Genomic DNA, 25,353 nt, shown 5'->3' on the forward strand with positions numbered 1-25,353 from the left:
TAACTGATATTGATATATTTAGAAAGGATTTCATATAAATTCCAAACAAATAAACAGATGGTTACTATATTATCAAAATAATTAAATAGATATTATTATCGATTTAACTGTTTGCTTAAACAAACTATTATATTATATTATCTTATTATACAGAGTATTTATATCAAAGATTATAAAAAATGTAATTTTGATGCAATAATGCTCGTTATAAGTTTTTATAACTTTAATAATTTAAAAGTTGTATTCTCAATCGTAAACCCCGAAAAATCTACGCGAAGTAACAAAAAGCGTGACATAATTTATGATCTTGGAATTCGTTTTCTTTATGACTTGCAGTATTACTCATCGATCAAAGTCTCATCATTCCACACTTTTCGTACAATGACTCAATTTCTTCTATCAATCTAATATAATATTCTCTTTCTTGTAGGATAAATAGTTGTGTTGTACGAAAATGTTTCTATTTTAGTTTTATTCGCTTTGTAGTTATTTTGTTGTCTTTCTGTAAAAAAAAAAAATATGTCAAAATTATATGTGTGATATAAATGCATTTAATATCGATTTATAACATTACCATCACTTTTTGAACTAAAATCATATCCATTTGTATATCACATATACAAAAAATCTTTTTGATGCAATACTTTATTTTACGAGTATCATGCTTTACCGACCCCGCATTGTATTATTCTTTAGTAGCATGAATTCCGTCTACGTGGCATAGATAATAATGTCCAACAGGTTCGAAAGCTTTTCGCAAGCCGAGCAGATTCTTCGGACTTTGCAGGGAACGGCAAGCGCTTTTCAGCGACACAGGGAGCCAAGTAAAATCGAATCGAGATTTCGTTTCATGTTCAGCTGACACATATCGAGCAATCGTTTTGCATTCGGTTGTCGCTCTGTAACGAGAATACGTCAGTGCAGGTACAAGAATGAAGTATGTATAGGCGATGTATAGCCGGAGGAGCGTTTCTATCTTCCCTGTGTGTACATTATGTTCGCCCGAGTGAGCAGAAATGCAAGAAACTACAAAGCCCATGCATCGTGTGCATTCCAATCGGATTCACAATACTCAGTTATAGTGCATTCGAGTTCGGGCATCTTTCTTGGCTGCTGCACTGCGTTGATCGAGCGACTTCCGGTGAGCGGCGTCTCTTCGGCGACGCTCGTACGATTTTTCATAGCAGTTTCTCTTCCATATTATTGAATAGTAGCGTCAGTACATCACCAGCTAATAGCTGGCATCGCGATACTCGCATTAAGCTCGTAGACGAGGGAGAATTTTTCGTCGGATCGGCCGCTGAAGGGTCGACGCTCGTTCGGCCCGTTTTATGACGAACAGTAGCCCGTGTGTGCGCGTTTATACGTCGGAAAAATGCTGCGTATACACGGCGCCACGATTCACGTTAGAAGAGCAACGAGAAGAGAAAGAGAGAGAAGCGAGAAGGCACATACGCATTTTTAAATGCGCCTACGCAACGGCGGCACTCATTAAGTTTCATTCGCCAAACGGCTACCGCGGCAGATTATGGTGCAAGAAGTGTGCGTTTTTGCATTCGGCGAATTTATGCTGAATTACCAGCGGCGTGTTTAATTCAGTGTCTGTGGTCTTATCGAGATTGCCAGTTCAATCATGTGGCGGAACTACGATTTTGCTGCGCTCGCCCGCCGATCGTTTTGCATGAATCAACGCGTTTATATTCCAATATTTGAATACCCCGGCTGGGCATGTTATGTGGAATATGTTTATACGAGAAATGCAAGATAAATTGTTACTTGATTTACATGACTATTTTCCGGTAACCTCCGATACCTGCCGTTAATTACTTTCGGGGCATTCTCTCTCGCACGCTATCCAAGGTATCGTGTTCCTTTCCAGATAACTAATTTTCCAACCATAATACATATAGAATTTTAAAATAGAATATATATTAAATGTCATGCAAACATAAATAATTATTGAATTTTTTTTGTTAATTGGAACAAGTATTTTTTTCTTCAGAAAAAAATTTGAGACTATATTGCGTATTTTCTTTCACACCAGTACATCAGATTTTGGCTTGGATTTGCAAACTGTTTTCAAAGCAGCTATTTATTGTTGCAGTTTATTTATTGTTCGAACATATTGATGCGATTGAAACCAACAGTTGACAGATGAAGCAAACCGTATGTATTGATTGAATATCAAATCCCCTACTGACGCACTATCTTATTATCAATATATCACACATGCAATGGTATGTCACTGTGTCACATATAATATTGCTTGCGTCTGTTGTCTTTTTTTTTTTTTTGCTTATGTTTATATTTTATCTTTTAATTTGCGTAAAGAATAATTATTATGATATAATAAATTCGCACTCAAAAAAATGTCTTGCTGATATAGGTAGATTTCTAGGTGTCACAACAAAAATTTATCGCTATTTTTTGTATCTGTTAGAATATTGTCTGTTACATATAGAATTTATAGCAGCAACATTCTAATAATATCTTCTAGAAAATTTAGGTCCCATTGCCGAATGTTAATCACTGCATTGGATAAATATGAGTTTCGATACTACAGCTAGAACGATCTTTGTGAGAAATATAACTGCCAATTATAACTGCAGCATCGAAAAATTGAGAGAAATTGTTTAAAAGAGCTAGATAGATTGGGCGCGTTATACAAATATGTTAGATGTGAGGATTATATATTCATTTGTTTCTTGCCGCTAATCTTTTCTGTGTACCACAGCCAAACTTTATAACAAGTATGATTGGCCTTAACATGGATAGGCGCCACAGAAAAACATTCTTTCTAAATTTCACAAACAGTTCAGATATAAATTCTGTCTCTGTCACTTAGATTGATTAAATGCGAAACATATGCGATATTACAGTATATGCTAATCATTTATGTACCTCAGTTAATTTTGCACACCCAGAAAATTTTTGCTGTAGTTGCAAAACCACTTTTTTGAGTGCGTTATTTTTATTCCGTTTACAACCGTGATTACTAGAAAACAATTAAGCTAATAATGATTATTTCTTATAAGTACATCTTTTCTAAAATTCTAATCAATAACATATTATAAAAAAATAGGCTACCGTTAATTACATTTGATTTAAAAACTATAATGTTAAGTACCCGATAAACTGCGATGTTTCATTTAGGTACTCTTCCTCTTATCCCTCGTTATTCGCCAGCTAGTCGTAACCATCAACTCAACTTTTACATTTATAATTAAACATTTTATTTCCGCACATTGTTCTCAGCGAGCCAAGCTTTAAAAATATCTAGTTACGACTTCGTTGCACGAGCACGCGGAAATCGGGTACTTATGTTTTTTACGGTTACATCGTGTCACGCCGTTTCTGCGGTTCTTCTCGTTGTCCCCAAGGATTTTTGTGTCTCGTCTCCGGAGCAGTAAAAGCATAATTCTATTCGGAAGCTTCTCGTATTTCTTTTTTCTCGTTTTTTTGCCGTTATGTCGCGCATAGTGAAGTACTGTGTTTTATTCGTGCTCAATGATGAAGTTATACGTTTCCCTGCTCTCACGCAATTACGATATTTTCTCGGGATTTGACATTCGACTGGCTGCACAGCCAGTTGCCGCTACATTTTCATTTGGCATTGCTGTATATTTTTACGTCACAATATATTCGTGCGCAAACACGCATATATACACACATACACACACACACACACACACATTTCCTTTTTCTTTATTTTTGATTCCATTTTTTAACATGTTCTGTTTTTAGCTTCGATGTAAACCAGATTTTAGGATGGATTACATATCGCATTGTCTTTTCACTATTATACGTATATGTTGATGCATTTATTCATCAGAGACTAGGATTGCATTTACCGATGCGCGATCATTAGCATTCATTTTACACGCGATATTGGCCATAAATCAAATAAAGTGATGGAATATCGAAATAGGATGATTGATTTTGTGTGTATGTGTGTGAGAATTTTGCATCAGCGTATTTATCTGGATATATATTATCCGCGGATGTCCTTGATTGTCATACATTGAACTGTAAAATAATTTATTTATTTAATCTCTCTGTTCGATTCATAAGATGTAATATTTATTATATTTAATAAACGTCAGACATTATCTAAATCGCACATTTTGCATAATGTAATATTAACATAACAAAAATTAACAATTAGCAAATATATGAGAGATATCAATATTATTGTTTTAAGGATTCCGTTTAGGAATGCAAATTATTTATTTTAATATATTTGATTTTAAAATACGCATTTATAAGTTTCTTGCTTAAAAATCAATTGGAAATACTTAATCGTAGGCAAAATGGTAGTTCAGTATCGTGCAAAAAGATGCATTTAGCTAATCAAAATTATACTTATGTTAGACACGCATACGTGGTAATTGGCTGGCGCAAGACTACTTTACGTAATTACAAACTTTCGTAATTGATGCGAAGCGGCGTGCATTCATGAGCAAAATGTCAACGCTCTCGGCTGGCATTCGTCGCGTTTAATATAACCCTGCGTATTTATGTCATTATAAGTAACGATTAAGTTGGCGCGCATCTTTCATCATTACGCGGACGTAGAAGTCCCATTTCCATTTATCCGGTTCAATATCCCCTTATTTTTGTTTGCGCGGAAGTGCAATTTGTCCCAGCCAGTAATAACTTTTCAGATTGCCGACAGTCCGCTCTGGGTTCCACCAATCTCCGCTTTTCTAGCGAGTGCAGTTCCCTATTCTCGAATTTCTTCGTGCTTCATTGTGATCTGCCGCCTGTCAGCGTTTTTAACAAACGGCCGCCAGTCGCCGAAAGTCAGATTCGAATTATTTTCCCCCCTCTCCTCTTCCCCAAAAAAATGAAGACGTTCTGCATCATTATCGGAGAACTGCAATTTTATCGCACACAATGTTGAAGCGAGATCAGCTAAATTTTTCGTCGACAATTTCTTATAAATTTAAGATCTTTTCGAATGCTTATAATAATATAATTGTATTTTAATGAAAGAAATAAAAAAAAAGGAATTATATGAAGGCATTTGATATATAGAAAATAACATATGAAAATATACTTTTCTTTAATATTATATAACAATGAAATACAGCAACATATTTTGCGGTGATTTATATGAAATTATAGAACATATTTCTTAAGACGCTTAAAGTTTAATTAAAACATGAGCAACATTTTTTCATATATATTTGGGGATGTTATCTCTGGAAAAAGCATGCTCTATTATTTCCAGTAAAGAAGAAATCGGGGAACTAGAGATATTCCTTGCGGACGGGAAATGGTCGGGCAAATGCTAATGAAAAATCATGAATTTTCTACATGCATCATCCACCCGTCTCGATTGAACGGCCAAACTTCGCGTAATAACTCAGAGAAATTCGTTAACTTGTTTCGCAATATCCCTGCGTAACCGCATCGAAAATACGTTCCGATACGCTTTCGATGCTAAATCCGTTTGTTATTTTGACTTGATTTACTACTAACCCGTTTCATTTCTTCTAAAGTTGAAAGTTTTATCCTCGGTCTCTATTCTCTATACAACGGCAATAAACTGAAACAGACATAAACGTATTCGACGAGGAACTTTTTATGATAAAGGTAAAGGACGCATTCCCTCTGCGGAGTATCTGTTTGCAAGTGCGTTCCTTATACGAAGGTGAAAAATATATATTATTGTTCGTATTAAATAAAGACTCCAATAAAAATAAAAGCTCCAATTAAAGCTTATTCTAATTTTGCGCCGCGCAATTATACAAAATATTGTCCTATAATAAATTTATCTATCTACTCTTAGCTTTCAACTCACCGAAATAAGAGAATTGAGAGAATAAGAGAATTAATCGATAATATAATACAATTAAATATAAATACTAATGGGTACTAAATACAAGTCAACTTTAGATAATCTGCAAGCGCGTGCATTGATAATTATAACAATATCTTTTTCATGAAACAAATTCCAGAGATGAATACAAATCTGTAATATTAAAATGTAGACCACATTCGATATAAAACTTATTATAAAATAAATTGGACCGTGTAATATATCAATTTATATACTTTTATAATATCTTCGGTAATAGAGCTTAATGTGGAATACACAATATGTTGAACTAAATAACTGAAACTCATTTGATTAAATATTTCTTATTCTAAATAATTAACGTCATGTATGAAATATTATACATTTTTACATTATATTTATTACATTGTAGTCAATATCTTTTATATTGTATAAATTTTGAAATATCGAAAAAACATTCAATATTTTTGCCGACATTTTTACGGTCACCGTTGTCCTATTTGAGATAAATCACAAATTAATTGACGGCTGCATTGAAGATTTACTGGCCATATGTCATGCATTTTTTATATTTTTATTTTTTTATATAATGTTGCTTATGTGGTTGAGAAGTTTCGCGTTCGAATAGAAGCATTCTTCTCGTGCTCTTAAATTGGTCGCATGCTGGACAGAAACAAAAGGAACGCGAAGGAAAAAAAGCGTGCACACCACAGGGCTTTGCAATTCTGATTGTAGTCATTCGCAGTTACGAGTGGAGCTTAATTTGCCTGAAGCGCGCCTTCGTCCGCGACGGAAGTGCTCGAATCGTATTGGAATTATACCGGATGGCAGACTGGTGCAGCCAAGTCCGCATAGATATCGCGAAACTCACTGTCGAAGCTGTCGGAAGCGCGCTTTCGCAAATCGCGTCGATCGTATTTAACGAAAATGGTTTTATTCGCGTCGATTGCACCATTTAATACTCCAGCGTGGAAATGCCATAGAAAGGCTTTACCTTTCAACGATATTTCCGGAATAATCTTTCCGTTTGGTTAAATCGACGTAATTTTATTGCAATCAAATCTGTTTGCAGCGACCGGAAAAACCAATGTTATTTTTTAAATGTGAGAGTAGTGTGGATGCGTGTAATTTCTCCCAATATTGTGAGCGATACAATGATCTGAGCTATTGAAACCTAATAAGAATTTTAAACTAATTTAAAAAAAACTGGTACAAAAAGTAATTGTAATCGATACTCATACTTGTTATACTTGTCATACTTGTCATACTTGTCATACTTCTCAAAAATTGATAACGAGTAATATTTAATCGATATTTTTAATATAAATCAGTTTTTTTTCTTGTAAATATGTTTACTAAATATTTATAGTTATCCATCTTTTTTTATAAGTAATTTTATTTACTATAAAATTTTTTTATTATTATAATAATAATTTTTACAACACTGATTAATCCTAGTATTTTAAAATCATGACATTTAAAGTTAATCGTCTTATGATAACACCCAATTTTACTCTTATTTCGACATTCTCAACTGAAAGATATTAAGATTAATCTTTATACGAGCGGTCAAATTATCGCAATTTATCCAGAGTTTTGACGTTAAAGGCTAAGAGTATTCAAATTCACATTTCTCTTCGTTACGCTACTCTCGATGCGATGGATCCCTGACTTCCTTTACTTGCAACACAGAGAAGACGAGTTGTTAAAACTTTGTTATAAATTTCAAAGTTGGAGAAAACGGGAAAGCGATGAGATGATGGCAGCGGACGAAAAAGAACAAACGCAACCGCCTTTTATCAGAAAGAAACTCTACTTGCTAATTATACAGGGGAAGGAAATAAAAATTATCTTATGAATTATATTATACATGAACTGCATAGGCTATCGTAACATATAGAGAATTTTTTTAACTTTCTTTAAAATATCATAATCTTTTAATTTCAAAGTTTTAAAATATACATATATTCATCATGAATATCTGTATATATATACTTTATTGCTTAATAAAAACATTATTATTCAGCAATCTCGTGATGTACTTACTGTCGCTAATTCAGATATTTTTTCTTTCAATCTATCTGTCGAAAGCTCATTAAACTATTTTTCTTTTCATAATCTAAAAATGTTAATAGTAAATATTCTATGTATATGTAGCCTGTATATAGAATATTAGGCAGACCTTATTGATTGATTTCGTAAAATATATTACCGCCATTATATTGGCTTCTATCGCTTGCAGAAACGAGCGCCTTTATGAAAGTATAAAAATCCATCGTCTCAATTGACGTCGGCGAGCGAGGCAATTTTGTATTGCGTGGCGTATTTTCTTCTCTGAAAGAAGATGAAACGTTAAGTATTTCGTTAAATTAACTTTCTTTACAAATAATTAGTCGTATAAACGGCGCTCTACCGGGCATAAAAACTAGCTATGGTCTTGAGAGTTAAATATAAAGACACGTCAGGTAGTACAGCGCGGAATTAACGCAAGGGGAACGAGTATTGCGAGTTGCAAGTATATTGCTTCCCTCAAAAGGTATCCCGGGAAACTTAGTACCGGCATCATGTCGGTCTACATTTTTTAGAATCTCTTTCAAACGAAAATTAAGCAGAAAAAAGCTTTTTCAAGATATTATTCCTGGTAAATGTGGAAGTTTGTATTATTTGCCTTTAGAGGATTTAGCTGACATTCTTTCGGCTGAATAAGAAATGCTCCAAAGACGACTCCATTAAATTGTTTACAGGACGATCCAAGTATTATTTTAAAAAACGAATTGTTTTTAATTGATAAAATCCATTTGCTTCCATATTTTACTCATTTATAAGATGTATAAGTTAGAATGACAATTATCTTTCTCTCTCTCTCTCTCTCTCTCTCTCTCTCTCTGTCTCTCTCTCTCTCTCTCTCTCTCTCTCTTTCATAGTCAATAATATATTTATATAAATCATTATTGATTGTATGTAATCAAATATGATTATTTGTGTGATTAAAAATGAATTATATATGTTACGTGATTAATTATTATATTAAATATATAAAAAAAATGTTAATATGTTTTGAAATTAATAATTTTGTATGTTCTTAGCTTTATATTAGTAGCATTTACATTTTTGATATTTTTTGTCATACTTATGAGTGTTCTAGTAGTTGTACTTATGTGGCGCGATTTCTTGGCGCCGTCTGTTTCTTTCTCATTTCTGAGAACTTGGTGTAACATGTGCACTATATTAAACACGGTCAACTCCTCCTATTCGAGCGAACTCATTCCGCGTGTAACTCGCGGAATAAAATAAAATAAATTATTTATTTACTTAACCTACTTGCATGCAAATGTAATGGTGAAGGCTTTATAAAACCCGTGTACAATATTAAATTTACACGAAGTGAAAAGAAATTCAGATGTTCGTAAATATATATACTGAACTGCAATGTTTCAATTTTTTAAACATTATTATTATGATATAATGAGGAAATAATGAGGAAAAAGTAAAAATAAGCGATATAATTAGGAAACTGATCTTTTTTATTTTATGGAATATATGCAGTGAAACAACACATTTTATATAATAAAATTTTATGCAGTTTGCAAGAAAATATAAACGATGAAATGTCAAGTATTTTTAATATACAATTGATGTACAATTAATATGTACAATTAGTTATAATACAAATTAAAAAAGATACATATATACACATATTTGAAAGCATATTTTTAAATGTTTTCGTAAGAGTCAATATTCCATATATGCAATACACAAATACATAACATTATTTATGAGCAAACCATTAATATGTTATAATAAATGGAATGTGTCTGACAAAGGATTCAAATGTGCTGTCTAAATACGCTTTCGCACGGGCGTGAAAACGTACATCGCTCGCAGTAGTACAAAGTACCATATTTTCTAAAATATTGCCAGCATGGCATATGTTTCTGATGCTTCTGAGGAGGGAACTAACCCCGTTTTGTTCCCACATTTGCGGCTTGTACTCAGTTCCGTATAGCCCGGAGATACTACGTAATAAGAGCGTCATTCTGCACCAAGAAGTCGCCGAGAGCTTCGCTCTCTCTGTATCTATCCTCTCTCTCTCTCTCTCTCTCTCTCTCTCTCTCTCTCTCTCTTACGCTTTCTGTTTTAATACGAATGCGCGCTCGGAATGTGAATCCAGCGCTGATTCTGTCCGGTTTAATAGGTCGAATCGTCGATAATCCCGGCATAACGGAGTTTCAGCAAAAAAACATCGTGCTTGTTCGAGTGCGAGGGTTAGTTTGCGGAGCACCTCGTATAGATTACGCGAAAATGGGGGGCACGCGGCGGTGAGGGGGAAGAATGGTTTACTGTATGTATATAGATGAATACACGAGAGCTCGCGCGTGCTTGTATTTGCGGTTGCATCTAGTTGCGAGAGAGGTGGAGGACGGTAGAGAAGGGTAGATGAGGGAAATTGTCATTCGGCGGAATTGCAATTTCTCGCTGACGCGTACTGTGCGATCTCTCGCGCGTCGAGTACATAAAAGCGGACTAATGATGCGCACTAGACTTAATGCCCCGTTTCTGTTCTCATTTTCCCGAAAGGTGCGAGCTGCCTGCAGAAGGTCAGTCTTGAGGTAGTTCCGCCGGTGGTGCGACGTGGTCAGGAGGCGATTCTACGGTGCCATTATGATCTGCAGGAGGCACCACTCTATTCTCTCAAGTGGTACCGGGGCAGGCATGAGTTCTACCGATTCTCACCCAGCGAGGATCCACCTATCAAGATCTTCAACATCTCCGGGATTTATGTAGACGTAAGTCACTTAACAGAATCGCGCACTCCAGAAATTTTTTGCCTTCGTTCAGATTGAATCCTTTTTTTGCTTATATATTGAAAGTAATAGCTAATAGTATATTTCATATCTATTCCCAAGTCTTTTTTTTTTCTTTTTTCAAGAAAGTGCAAATTGAATAATTCAACTATTTACCCCTTTTATTTTATCAAAATAAGATAGAAAAATTATACATAAAAAAAACTAACTTTGTTTTAATACACACCATTGTGTGCGAATATTTTTTTCAATAACACTTTTTCACTTTAACACCGATTGTAGAGACTTTCATTATATTATTTTTTGAGTTTTAATATCAAATCTTTGTGTCTTCTAAAATACTGATTTTTATTTACATCCTAATATTTCACGATCTCTTTAATAAAAAGTTACTTTATTTAGATATATAATTCTTTCTTCTTAAAAATAAAGAGTCTAATTAAAAATTTTTTAATTGAGGGAATATATGTGTGTGTGTATGTGTGAAAAGAATTCATTAATATATAAATTTCGATCAAATGAGTGTGTTCATAAATTTTTGATGCCAAATATTTGATATTTAATAAATATTAATAAAATATATCATTTTTTTGTACAGATATATACGAGATAATAATGTTATATAATAAAAACACAAGTAATGAATTTCGACTCTTTTTTTTTTTTAGAAGACACTGCGATCGGCAAATGTTGCATAATCGATAGATGAAATTTAACCGAGCACAATTTTTTTTTCTTGGATAAGATTAATTCTATTATAAATGCAGTGTAAAATTTTGTATTAAAATTTTATAGTAAGGCGTAATTTTACTTCAATATATGTATTTAAAATTACTTCCGCTCTTTGCGTTAATAATTCTTGAATTTTTTTCTCTTTTTTGCGGGAGTTGTAGCACAGCTATAATTCTATTAATTTGAGCATTGCAAACATGCGAAAAAAGTTAAATCGTTAAAAAGAAAGATGCATCCGAAAGCTTAACGGTCGGTCACGCTGCGCCACTATCGAAGATATTTAGTAATTGGGGCACCTCTACACACATATACCACGCGAACCACACGGCTGCGAAACTACCGCTATTTTTTCGCGGCTCGAGCCGCGTAAATCGATGGGGGTGAGCGAACAACGAAATATGTGGCTTTATCGTATCACCGTAACACAAACCGCAACACCGGACGGTGTCTCGTTAACAGCACCCTTGACCGCTGTAATCGCCGTAAAAACAGTCGGCGCTTTTATCATCCCTCGAACATTTCCGTAGGCCTTTACGCACGTTGGGCACGGTGGTTTTCGGAATGGCGCGTCGCAGCATCCCTGCACGCGCGCGCGCGCGCGCGCGCTGCGTCAAAAACAAGCCGTTGTCCCATTGTGTTTTCGATACAGCCGAATGAACGACCTGACAAACCGTGACAACGCGCCGCCGCGCGTTCCCGTTTGTGTTTATCGTTTCGAAACACACGGCCGGTCCGTGCGCGGCCCGTTCTCTCCGGTGACGAACGGACAGGAAGTAATGTGGCGTACCCCGCGAGGGATGTATGTGTATAAAAGCCTCGATTTCGAAAAAAATACGTTCGTCCGAAGTGACGGTTCTCCTCCCCGGGGAGGAGGTGCCGAAAAAAACTTGTTTTGTTACTTGGTCGTTTTCTTTTTTCGGAGCGATATTTGATTTACTTCGCGTTGTGTGTATCTCGCGGTAAGATCTACATCGGAAATACGATTTTGTAGGATTTTCATGCGTAATCCTGTATTTCCGCGAATTAATACTAGAGTACTCCAGCCGCGATGTCAGATGTAGTTTATTTCATAGATCTTTATGGAGAATGAATCATAAGCAGCGTGTTCATAGGGCAAGAAAAAAATCATTTTCACGTTGCGTTGTTTCTCCCCGTAATATTTGATTGGTTTAGCTTGATTATGAACGTAAATCATTTTGTTATCACACCATTATCCTACCCGAAAATGAAAACTTCTCGTGTAACAGATTTTGCTCTACGTGTACGTAAAGGGCGGTTTTTGTGTGTGTGATATTGCACATATGTGAAAATTCTCTGTGTCTGTCGAAAGTGCTACATTGAGCTAACCAATTCGACTCAGTATTTGCGGAGTCGGAATCGCGGAATATTTATACGAGTTAACAAAGCGTCGATCATGCAGGTGTCGTAACGCGAGGTATTATATAATAACGTTAAAAGCGCGTTCACAATGATATATAAAGTCGCGATACTGCGCGTATCGACACAGTTTAATTCAATTCGTTGCGCGTCTATCGCATCGAATTTACAAATTGTACTGAACGATTTTTTTGAAACATTCACGTAAAACGGGCGAGAAAAGTATCCGTTCGAAATGATTGTCATTAAAAGCAACGAACCGATTTATCAGCAAACAAAAGGATCGGCGCATGACTACGAGCACTAAGCTATTATTTCACAATGGCGTGTTCGAAGTCATAATAGCCTTCGTTTCCAATATCTACTTGCAATTCTCAAGCAAACCGAGTACCGATACGACCGATACTCATTCGAGAAGTGTAAATATCACGCTTCCAGCATATTGATGTCGTTACTATTCTGATAGGAATTCAAACAAGCATCAGACAAGTAAGGATCTATGTGAAAGAGACAAAAATCTATCACGTTAAACTATCATGTTATACGATATAAACGTGATATAACAAAAACTAATTTAAAAATAATTACTTTTTTCAAAGATACAGCGTATTTAAAATTAATGGAGTAAGAATATTAAAATGACAGGATCATCGGTGAATGATGATTCCAGCGGGGAACAGCTGATTCATATTTTATAGTAATTAGTGGTAATATGTCATTTAATATATTTTAGAAAAGAATATTTTTATATTTGCAGAGAGAAATATAAAAAAAGATAGAGTAATAAAGTTATATTAACAAAGAAAAAGGCATTGCATCTACGCTATTCCTCTCTGATGTACCCTGTCGCATATATTCGATATATCCGGTACCTTGCTTGAATAGTTTATCGCTTCATTAATTTTTCATAGATTCTACAGATTGATAGCTTGCCTGACAGAATTGACATGTCTCGCACGCGGACATTAGTAGTCTGCGAATGATCGATTCATACACAGCAGGTATTGAACATCTCGCGTGTCATCGCCAATCAAAGAAGAATAACAAGACGCTACTAGCCGGACGATAATTGGAGATTATATCCTAGATAGATAACACTGACCGAGTGCTATTGTTTCATATTTATTCTTTCAATACACAAGACGAGGCTTTCGTCTCTGCTTCTGTAAAGTCAGTCAGAAAGCGCGTGCACGATGACGGCCACATAAATCAAGAAGGAAAGAGCTCACTTGCCCCTTTCACGCTCCTTTTCCGGGTCGTCAAAGAGCTTGCAGTTCACCCTTCCTTTTTCTCGCTCCAGTCATCGGCGCGTCCCCGCTTGTGCTTCTTCCTCTTTCATTATTTAAGCCCTGCTAATTATGCATGCTTCGTTTTGCCTGTTCCGATTAAACCCTTCTCTACCCGGCTTCTCCTGCAGCACGCGGGACTGCTTCATCTCTCCTTCCGTTAGCAACTCGCCTTTTCGGGCCACTTTAGTCGAGTGCCGGATAATTTCCTGATAAGGTGACTATTCCCTCGAGTGGACCAGCCATTCCTCGATATGACGAAAGCTAAGATATTTATGGAATATTTAGTGAAACGGAAGAGACGCCATATATTCTTTTCAAGAGTTTTAATTTCACATATTTAGAGAAAATCTTTAAAAAAATTTATAATTATTTTTACACCGCGCTCAGTAAATGTAAATATTTTTTTGAGTAATTAAGAGTAATTGTGTGTTATATAGCGCAAATACACATAAAGTATAAGCTAATAAAAAAGTTAACATCAAGTTTTAATATTCAGTAATACGGTTAGTAATTACCGGCACACACGACGGTATTGCGAAACCGTGAATATCTAATCTCGTCAACGCGTAACATCTTTCAACAAATGAGATTACATAAAATCATGTTACCATATAACATGTAAATGACATTACGACTTCGCCGCGACGTAATAACCTCGGCTGCCGCCTATGCCGCGACACGCAGGAATATACTTCCATTCGCTCTGTACATCTTATGCGAATGTGTGTTTCAGCCTGACAACTCGAACCAGAGCCAGGTAACGCTCCGCAAAGTCGACTTCGGCCTCTCGGGTACATTCAGCTGCGAAGTTACGGCAGACGCGCCGACCTTCTCCACGGCCTCCGGCACGAAGAATCTTACTGTAGTGTGTAAGTACATGCTCCACGTTATTATCCGGTATCATGTAACTCCGCACATGCACGAGGCAGACTGCCAGTCCTCTCTTTATCCAAAGCTATAGTTTTACGCATGAGCAAATTAACCGAGCACATCCTGAGAAAGAGATCTTTTTTTTTAAATTTAATTAAATTAGGGGAACGTAATTTATGCGTACGGGAACTGATGCTCAATTATAACACACTCGCGATACTTTCGAGCATATTTGTGAGTGTATATTTGGAAACGAAGCAGAATTATATTTTCAGTAATAATGTGAAATTGATTTTTGCTGTAAAATATCAGAATCACAATATGATTTTGTGATAAGCAAAATTAAAAGTTACAATCGTATCGTGGTTTTTTTTTTTTTATATAGTAACATTTATAGGATATTTTAGATTTATAACTTCGAGAACGTTCATGTGCAAGATTCGATTAGCGATAATGTTTTTCATTTCAATCAAAGTGGTGTAAAAAGTTTTAATATAATATTTCAGTTTTGAATATGATATTTTATCAAATTACAAGCGATGAATAATTAAAGCTAGCGTAATAATTTCATATATTTTCTTTAAAATATATATTTTATATGAAAATTTGTTATGAGAGGAATTTACTTTATAGAAATATTTTGTTTTATAACAAATAATTTTTAAATTCGAATATAAATCTATATTTTTAAATTTCCGGTATAGTTCGAAACTTATTGTAATATATACACTGAATTATATCAAACAGTAAGCTATCGCTCTGAAAAATTTAAAGAATTGTAAATGCTTCTTTGCGTGCCAACATCACTTGTGTGAATTCTCTCATCTCCGTAATATATTTGTGCAATGTAGAGTCGTAAGTTGAAGCACTCAAAGAGTCATGCATATTCGCGCTGCAAAACGCACAGCTGGCGGTGAAAGTTCCCTCGTCATCGTTATTAACTCTGTCGCGTTTGATCCGCCTATTGAATCTGATCTATATATACGTCATCCTCTTCATCGCTGAATTGATATGAGCTTGTCGTACATGTTCGTTCGGTACGATATATATTTAGTCGAGCAGCATCTCATCCCAATTTGCATACGTATACATTGTGCAGTTCTCATGACTGTACAATTACATATAAACGATAATATGTGTCTAAAGTATCCAAGTATCTATGAAGGATATTATAGACAATTTTATTTATGTGAAATTATGAATCTGTCACATACGCGCACATATTTTAAAAATCCGAATTGGGAACGATAAGATAAACTATAGTTGGCAAAATTCCATTTTACAGAGATTCATATACGTTGCGCAGAGTTAGAACTTGCCGACGTTCATTAAGGAAATTAGTTTATCATCCCAGCATCATCAGTACGGATGTAATTTATCGCACGAAATATAAAGTTAAACTCGTGTAATTAAAAGTATGTCGTTTTGCATTCCGTTGATAATCGTGTCACAAACTCGATAAACTGAATTGCAAATCACTCATTTAATACGCATAACTGATGGATTTCATAACGAATATTAATCAAGTTGTTTATCACATATGGTGTAAATATAAATATTACAAAAGTATTGTATATTTATATCGAGTATAGATATATAATTTCATAAAACGTGTTAAGTATTTATAGCATAATTTATATATTGTCCCATAAATTTTAAACATTACATTATATTATATATTGTATGTAAAATTCACTACATGTGAGATAAAAGTTTGCTTTAAGTTTTTAAATATCATTTTTTTCACATATGATGAATTTTGCAAAATCGATGTTTGCTTCTAAGCGCTTTATTTTCTTATTGCGACGATTTCTTATTTTTGAATTTGTTTTATTGCTTGAGAAAAATCCCATATAGCCGATTAGTTTTACGAGTATCTGAAGATTTCTACTTTGATGTTTATGCTATCAGACGTAAGAGACTCGCGACTTATTCAAAAATAAACGACAGATCAGGAAATATAGTAATTTTGCCCGTAAATCTATCCGCGCGTTAAACTCTTCAAATGTTTATGCTATAAGTTACTAATGCATTATCGACGCCACAACAGCTGTTTTTTTACAATAATTCTTTTTATTTAAAAAAAAATAATTAAAGCAAATTAAATTAAAGTAATTAATGCAAGACGAAAATCAAAACTCGAAGAACTTGCTTATGTTTGTATCTGTATACTTGTATCCATTATAACACGCGTATAAAGCTCGGTTATGTAATGGCATATTATCACAAAAAGTCAGCATATAAAGATACAAGTTTTGGAAAACTTTTAATTTACTAATTTTTTAGCGAATTTTCCCGCTTATGGTACACTAATAAACAAAAGTTTTCTATTATTTTGTCGCATCTACAGTGTGTATATTCGTAGATAAAAATTAGTCTTACATTAAATGGATATGCGCGGAATTCTTTAGAAATTGCTTTAGTATCGTTATTTAAATTTTATTTTATTTTATTTTCGAAATATCTGTAAAATTGACACGTAAAGTTATAATACTATGTTTTCTTTTTAAATAACATACGTGTAAAAAATAATAAAGAACACTATATCGTAAAATCCAATAATAGTCATATGTGAACTATATCGACAATCAACGCTGCTAGTGATAGTTTATCTTTATTGTGGTTTGTGTGAAAAGTTATAGGATATTATATATATATTCTATATTGAAATTTTTTCTTCTATTTTTATTATATAAATAATTTATTAAACAGGATTTTTTAATTAGAATTTTACTTATTGTGTACAAGTAATGATTTAATGATAAACATTTTTTTATATACGGCTATAACATTTGATGCTTATCTTTTTTGCGTTATATTCTAATTTGTTGAGCGAAAAATAATTTAATATAAATATTATTTTTGCACATGTAGAACATAATTTAATAATATGCAAAATATAGACTCTTATTAGGTTTTATTAGGTAAAATTTTGCCATTATTATTTCGTGAATATTACGTGATGAAATTGGGCAATAAAATAACGTCTTTTTGTCACAAAAAAAATTATTCTTAGAAAATATGTGCTGTCATCTCTAGTTTTAGAAGGAAAAAAGTTTATTTTACAATTCTGTGTCGAGAGGATTCAATGAACAGTCTATAACGTCTTAAAGTGCAACGGCACGATCCAATAGGAGAAAATATGCTTGAATATCAGAAATTCTTTCTCAATTCACGTCTCTGTTGCATCTTTTACTCAAAATGGAAACAGAATGCTGAATCTAGCGATACATTCAACGCAATATATTATTAATATATGCCAATTGCGCACGATGTGCATTAGAATTAAAAATAATTTTCATTTTATGATGTATTCAATAAACGTGCAACCGTGTCGTGTGGTTATTTGCGTAAAGACTTATGTAAATTTGAATTAGTAAAATATGTATTGTATATTGTTTCTTGACAGGATTGTATATAGCAATGGCAAAGTCGTGAGCGCGTAAACTCATGAAACGGTATTACTGAATTACCTAACTATACGCGAGCGTTATACTGTAAGCGTACACAGCATTGTGAGTAACACAGCACACTCCATCACTTCATTATTTTATGTCCGACGAGCTATGGTATTTCTAGAAAGCATTCCATCAAAAAGAAAATTCTCTAGAAACCTTGTTAGGAATGAAACGTTGGATCCTTTGAAATTGCACAAAGCTGTCCGGTATAAAGTAACTCAACATCTTTTTTATAATTACATTATATGTGACAGTTAGATATATGATGCACAGGTTATTCTGGACTCCGTGCACTTCGTCCGGACAAAGCTTTTTGAAAATTTATTTGACTCCGTAACGGATCTCCCGAACTCAAGATTTTTTTAAAGAACACATACACACAGAAAAAGAGAGAAATAGGCTGAGAAAAAAATAACATTTTTTTTTCTTTTTTATAACCTTTGAATTTTTAATATCTTTGCAATTAAATCTTTATTAAAGCAAAATATATTTGAAATTAATTTTAAAGTGTCTCTGCACTCGTGAAACTTAATTTATCAAATATCTTTGAATTTCGATGTTGTAAAGATCTCTTTCCAATTTTATTTATATTTCAATCTAAAATAATTATTTTCTACTTTGATCTCTAGTATTTTTAATTAAATTATTTTAGGCAATATATTTTTAGGATATTATAAATACGGATAAAGTTAATTTATAACTTAAATGTGTCATACACTTGTGTACATTACTTGTGTGTACATTTTATTTTTTATTGTTACTTTTAAATTTGAAAGTAATAAATCTTAGCTTATTTTAAGTATAAAAAAGACAGAATATAAGAGTAGAGTCTTAAAATTCTTTAAAATTTATATTGACTATTTTTACGAACTAAAATAACAAATTTCATAAAATTTTATTAGAGGATAATAAAAGTTTCAATAAATTAACTAAAATTAAATTAAGCACACCCAAACTTACGTTCATATATTTGGCTTTACTTATTAATTTTAGTATATATACATTAGGGTAAATGTATAATTATTGCTTAATTAACATTACTCGGTACTTATAAACTAGAACATGCAACACGTATCGTGCGAAAGTTATGATGATTGTTGATATTTACTCTCACTTATGTTGACTGTGTCATGATACGTTTATATATGCTTGTATCTTTTATTAGCATTTGGAAATGATAAATATTTGAGATGGCAATGAGTTTTAAGAGCTAAATTTCTGCGCGTTATATTAGGCTAATTAATTATTCAATGTTCCGAGACATTTAATATTAAGGCACGTTGACTAAAATTTAAAAGTTGCAAGGAAATATAAAATTAGGTAGAAGGAAATCGATTTTAGTTTTATCAAGATTATATGATTGAAAGTAAATATATAGTAGAAATGGAACGCGTGCATAACAAATATAAAAAAGTTATAGATAGATTTGAAACTTTCGCTATGCTTCGCGTATTATATATATATATATATATATATACATATAAACGTAGCGAACTAACTTTCATCTATAAATTTTTTAACCAATTTGGAATCGATTTTTTCCACGGTGAGAATAGTGATAAGATTCATTACTTGCCAATCATGCACATAAAATGATAATTCTTACAGTACCATGGTAAAATGCATTGTATAAGATATAATATTCCATTTAATATATGTAAAATTGGAAAGATTTTGGAGAATCTTGCATAATTTTAATTTATACAAGTGCAATTGCGTATCAAGAAGATTGCACATTATGTTAATTTCAAAATTTCTACATATTCGCGTTCTAATGTTCTCATGAATGTAAAACAGATTCAGACCTTAATATGTATAACGCTCGACAGTAGTGAACAGTATATCAAAATCGCTCGTGGTTCTGCTTAAGTACGTTTCTCTCAATGTATCAACAAATGCGTAACAATCTGAATCATCTCCCCCCAAAATTTGCTAAGTTCTCCTGAGTTCTTATTAAGTTCTATTCTTGCGAATTGTCAAGACATTTTTATTCTTCTTTAATTACTTGAAGATCTTAAATATATACACATACATACAGATTACGTACATATATTTGCACATATATAGAAGCGTATATTATTAAAATATATTATTGTTGGAAAATGTTTGACTTGCGCATAAAAATTTTATTGCATATCTTTTCGTGGTTTCATAATGTTTAATAGAAACAGAATATTTATTTTAGCAATTTACATTATTATATGATAAATAATATCACAGCCGAAAAAAATTACTTTGTTTTTTTATAAAATAGGAAATAGAAATTTTTTCGATAAAGATATTACATAGATTAAAATTCATGATACGATTTAATTCAAATATATGTTTAACATTATTATAGCGAAATTTGTGCACTAAATAATAAGTATATAAATAATACTATTTTTATTATAAAAATAAAAAAATAAAAAAGTGTCATATTTAATTGACACAGTTCTTTTCATTTACGAGGCATATTGGAAGACAACCATCAAAAATATGTGTGTATGTGGTAGTATTTATATCATACCAACTATGAAATTGACTTCCGATAAGCGGAGAACAAGATTGATGATCGAATGATGCGCGATGGTTGTCGAAATTTCTGGCAACCGTTGGCCATTTTAACGGGCAAAATTCAAGGATCAGTCATATCGTTCAATATCCCAGCCATCAAACGCAGACGAATGCGTTCATACAGGATGTTTAAAGAAAACCATTCAATATTTATATAATAGATAAGACACATCGTACTGAGTAAAAAAACCTTAATAAATATAGGTCGAAAGCTCAACCGTTTCTGAGATATAAATATTTTTGTTAGTATCATGATTAACTTACTGGCTTCTAGGTATGGCATGCGATGTTTACCTCAGTGTTTATAAACCGTTTTGAATGTTTTCATTCAATTTCCATACATACTTCATAACAGAAGATTCCACCGACAATCAGTTAGTTTTTATCAACCGGCGATTGCGGATCTTTGCGATTAGCAAGGAGATGCCAAGCGCGTATAGAAATGGAAAGAGGACATGTGAAATATCTTCTGTAAATATCGAGATAAAGATTTAAACAGATTATCTTCTTCTCACGTTGCATGCTATCTACCATATAAATATTAAATGGTTTTTTTAACACCCTGTATAAAATATTTTGAAAATGTTCTGCACTGATAACAAATCAAAACTTTTGTAATTATATTATTTCAAGTAGTAGATGTTTGCAATCGTTTAAAAAGAGAAAGCAACTCAATGTCTTCTTAAAAACTCTTTCATTTCTAAATTAAATTATTTTACATCTTAAAGAAGGAATAGAGAATGTGCAGAATACTTCTCATTTTTCATCTTTACATCAAATATTTGTTCACTTATTACGCGTTTATTATTTTATTACAGCTAAGTGAATCTGAAAAAATGGGATTACTTTTTAAAAGTTTATTAGCATTTATTAATTTTTATTTATTGCTTATGAATTTTTTGTATATATGTCTCTCGTGTTGGAATTTCCTTTTTTCTTACGTTTCATAACTATTGCCAGTCATCTTGCGTTTCTATTTCTTCTTCTTCCGGTAGTACTTTAACTTTTATTTTTACTCCCGTCTATTCCCGATGCTCCTCCGTCAAATATTTAAAGGTTTCCTCTTTTTCACCGAGTTGCTGTAAATGTATGATGTTCATTTTTTAGCAGATCCCCAATGTAGAAAACTTACTACCATGTTTTCTGTTATTCTGCGCTTCACAATTATAGTATTACCAAATAGTACCATATTACTATTTTGCAAGGCAATTTCAATATTCTCAGTTTCATCTGCATGATTAACGAATTTTGTGCAAGACGGATAGATACCTGCAAAGAATATTCGATGCAATAATGATAGTGATAGTGATGGAGTTTTATTTTTATCACATAATCTCTCATCGATCACAGCGGTATCCGAGATTCGTTACGAGTTTGGCAGAGACATAATATCCACGGATCGTCTTCTTTATTAGCAGCACTCAAATCCAGATGGAAAATCTTTCATAGTAAGGCGGCGGTGCTATCCGCATCTCGGACGGGATATGAATTTCATATTTTACGATAATATCGCGGGATGTTCTCGTAGGATAAACGAATCTTGCAGTTTTCACATGCTTATCGGAAAATCGTATCTGTACTTGAATTTTTTTAAACATTATCTTTCCTCGTACTTTATATCCACTTTTCCATATCCTAACGATATTGCGTTAAAATTGATACAATCAAAATGATAAATGGATATCATAACATATAACTAATTGAAATACGGGACGAAGAAAACTTAGCGCAAATATGACAGGATCTTTTACGTCACAGTAAAAGTTTTATTGCGTAATTCTCTTGCGAAGCCTGACAGTTACACGTTTCCCGTCTTACTTTTTGTTCCATTCTTCATTTTGTTATTTTTTAGAAAAAGTTTGGATAGAAATATAAATCATAATTATGAATTTTATAACAATAAACGTTAATAAAGCTTTAATAACAAGGAAATGTAAAGTTAAAAATACTCTTTGCAGGAAAACATGCAATGTCGTGTAGTTTCAATTATACTTTCTCTCTCTCTTTTTCACTCATTTCAAACTATTTAATATTGCTTCAAGTAATATTTAATTTTTCTATTGACTTACTCAAATTATATTTCCTTGGAATAATTTAAATTTTTGTTTAAGTTTGTTCTTCTTTATACAACTTATCTGATAAATATTAATCATTCGTGAATATATATTTGCATTGAGCGAGGAATAAGGATGTTTTAAAAACACAACGTATATTTTTATCAACTTCCTGTATCTTGCTCGATAATACATAGATGAAACATAGCAAAATAACTGCGATTCAATTAATCGTTCTATCGTTTCACGAGTCGCCGTTTTATCGTCGCCTCGGGCAGGGCTTAGGAGGCTCGATAGTTATTCCTTTCACTTGAGTTACTAGCAATAGCTTCCGGTTTCATCTCAAGTTGGCTTCAAGTGCTTCACTGTATAAAGTATAGTAAAGCACTTGAAGTCTGTAGTTAAGAACGTGAGAATAATCGAAAAGTTCAAGTAGTAGTACCAAAAAAGTATATTACAATACGTTATAGAAGTGAATCAATCGAAAATTTTTATTGAAATATTTTCTATATGTATCATAGTAGTATTTTATTAGAATAAGGAAACCAGAGAAAGGTGGTAACATTGTGGCAAATCATAACAGAATTGATGAATTGGATATATAACTTAAAATAATTTTGATTTATCATATGTGAATATTCCGTATTTTCGCAATATTATAACTTTGTTGATAATTTTGCCAAATTTGGTTTGCACAATATTTAAATAATTTTAAATACGTAAATATATACAAGATGTGTTTGCAAATTTGCTTTTAATATTCTCATTGCAAATTTGCGTTTAATATTCTCATTTAACAAACGCAATTAATTTATCTGTTTTACGGCTAGGTATTATTGAAACCACCTCATTAATCGAAGATCAAATTAATGCAGAGATTCAGTTTTTCATAAATCGCTCGTTTTACTGGAAGATTAAATTAATGCAGAGATTCGATTTTTCATAAATCGCTCGTTATAACAACATGTCACATATTTGTTCGAGAAATGTCTTACTCTAAATATGATATTAAATGTGTAATAGTGAGCTTTTTATTTAAATATTTTTATTTAAATAAACGCCAATAACGCGATTTTTTAATATGATTAATGTGTTTACATATAATTCCTCTATAATTTTTACATAATATATGTACATATAACGACAAGCAATTAAAGATACTTTTCGTACAAGTACGCAAAATTTGTATGTCTTTTAATTTTTGTGAGTAAAGCATAAAGTGAACCTTTAATATCTCTGGGCGTTGTAGATTCTCATAGTTTATTGATAAAATTGAAGTGCTTTGTAAATTGACGATCCATTTCCAGCGCATCCAATTTTTGTAGAAGTATATGTGTGCAACTAGCGAAATTCAAATATTATATATATAATACGCATTTGGCTGCATGCCGCGCACATTGCTGTAAATATCGAATTAAAAGAGAATTAAAATAATCGATATTATGAATGCATTGTACATTTAAATATAACATTTCTACGCAATATATAAATTTAAATTACAAGAAAGATATAATAAACAAAGAATATAGTTTTAACAATAATATAAATAAATGTTTTATTAGCTATTGCAAATTTCTGTTCTATCGCAGATTTTTGATTTATATATTTCTGGAATTTTTTGAAAATTTTATCATCTCTACATATTTTCTATTCCGTATTTGAAATATCGCGACGATTAGAATTTCCGATACAAAGTTTGCTTTATCATTTCACTCAAGTCCGTTTACCCCCGTGCGGCGACAATGATCGGCCGCTATTCGCGGACACTTCATTTTGCAGCAGAACAAACAAGCTTTTAATCACAGTTTCAGTTTGGAGCTATTGTCTTTGCATCACAACGCCCTGCGTTTACCCGATTCGCGCTACTACCGGCAAAATCAATATCCCGCGTACTGCGCTTAATATTTTTCCACGGTTACGCGTCCGTAACTGCCTTTTGAGGGTGGCGTCGGGATTACGCAATATACGTACCCCATTGTGCTCCGCAGGAGCGCATAAAGCTAGCGACATAACGGGCTCCTCATTGGCGCTTGAATATTGGATAAGTTCGGCGGCGAGCACGAGGCAAACGGGACGATTACGGCATTCGCCGCTTTGCACCGCCGGACTTTAGGTTTCGTTGACAATGACTATAAGAAAGACCCGCAAAATTATTATGTTTCAGCTCTGCCCGATGGGAGACCCGTTATCGTATCGGAACGCGAGCGCTACGATATAGGAGACATGTTGAGGGCAAATTGCAGCCTGCCGTCATCGAAGCCGCCGGTTCACCTCTCATTCACGCTGAACAACATGCCGGTAAGTGATGCCTATCGACACGACGATTGTCATATTATCGAATCAGAGAGAGGGGAAATATGTGCGTTAGTGATTGAGTTTCGGCACTGCATTTGCAGTTGTAGGTATTTG

At 33.2% G+C, this 25,353-nt stretch overlaps 1 protein-coding gene across 1 annotated transcript in view; it reads left to right on the forward strand.

Moving 5' to 3' along the window:
* Positions 1 to 25,353, forward strand: part of LOC115233966 (platelet endothelial cell adhesion molecule-like) — a 142,260-nt gene that overhangs the window by 69,363 nt on the left and 47,544 nt on the right. The window contains exons 2-4 of the mRNA XM_029804633.1: positions 10,382 to 10,590; positions 14,740 to 14,875; positions 25,109 to 25,242. Coding sequence (XP_029660493.1) covers positions 10,382 to 10,590; positions 14,740 to 14,875; positions 25,109 to 25,242 — 479 coding nt within the window. The remainder of the gene's footprint in view (positions 1 to 10,381; positions 10,591 to 14,739; positions 14,876 to 25,108; positions 25,243 to 25,353) is intronic.

The sequence above is a fragment of the Formica exsecta genome, unplaced genomic scaffold, assembly GCF_003651465.1.
Source record: "Formica exsecta isolate Colony F162 unplaced genomic scaffold, ASM365146v1 scaffold192, whole genome shotgun sequence".
Taxonomy (NCBI): Eukaryota; Metazoa; Arthropoda; class Insecta; order Hymenoptera; family Formicidae; genus Formica; species Formica exsecta.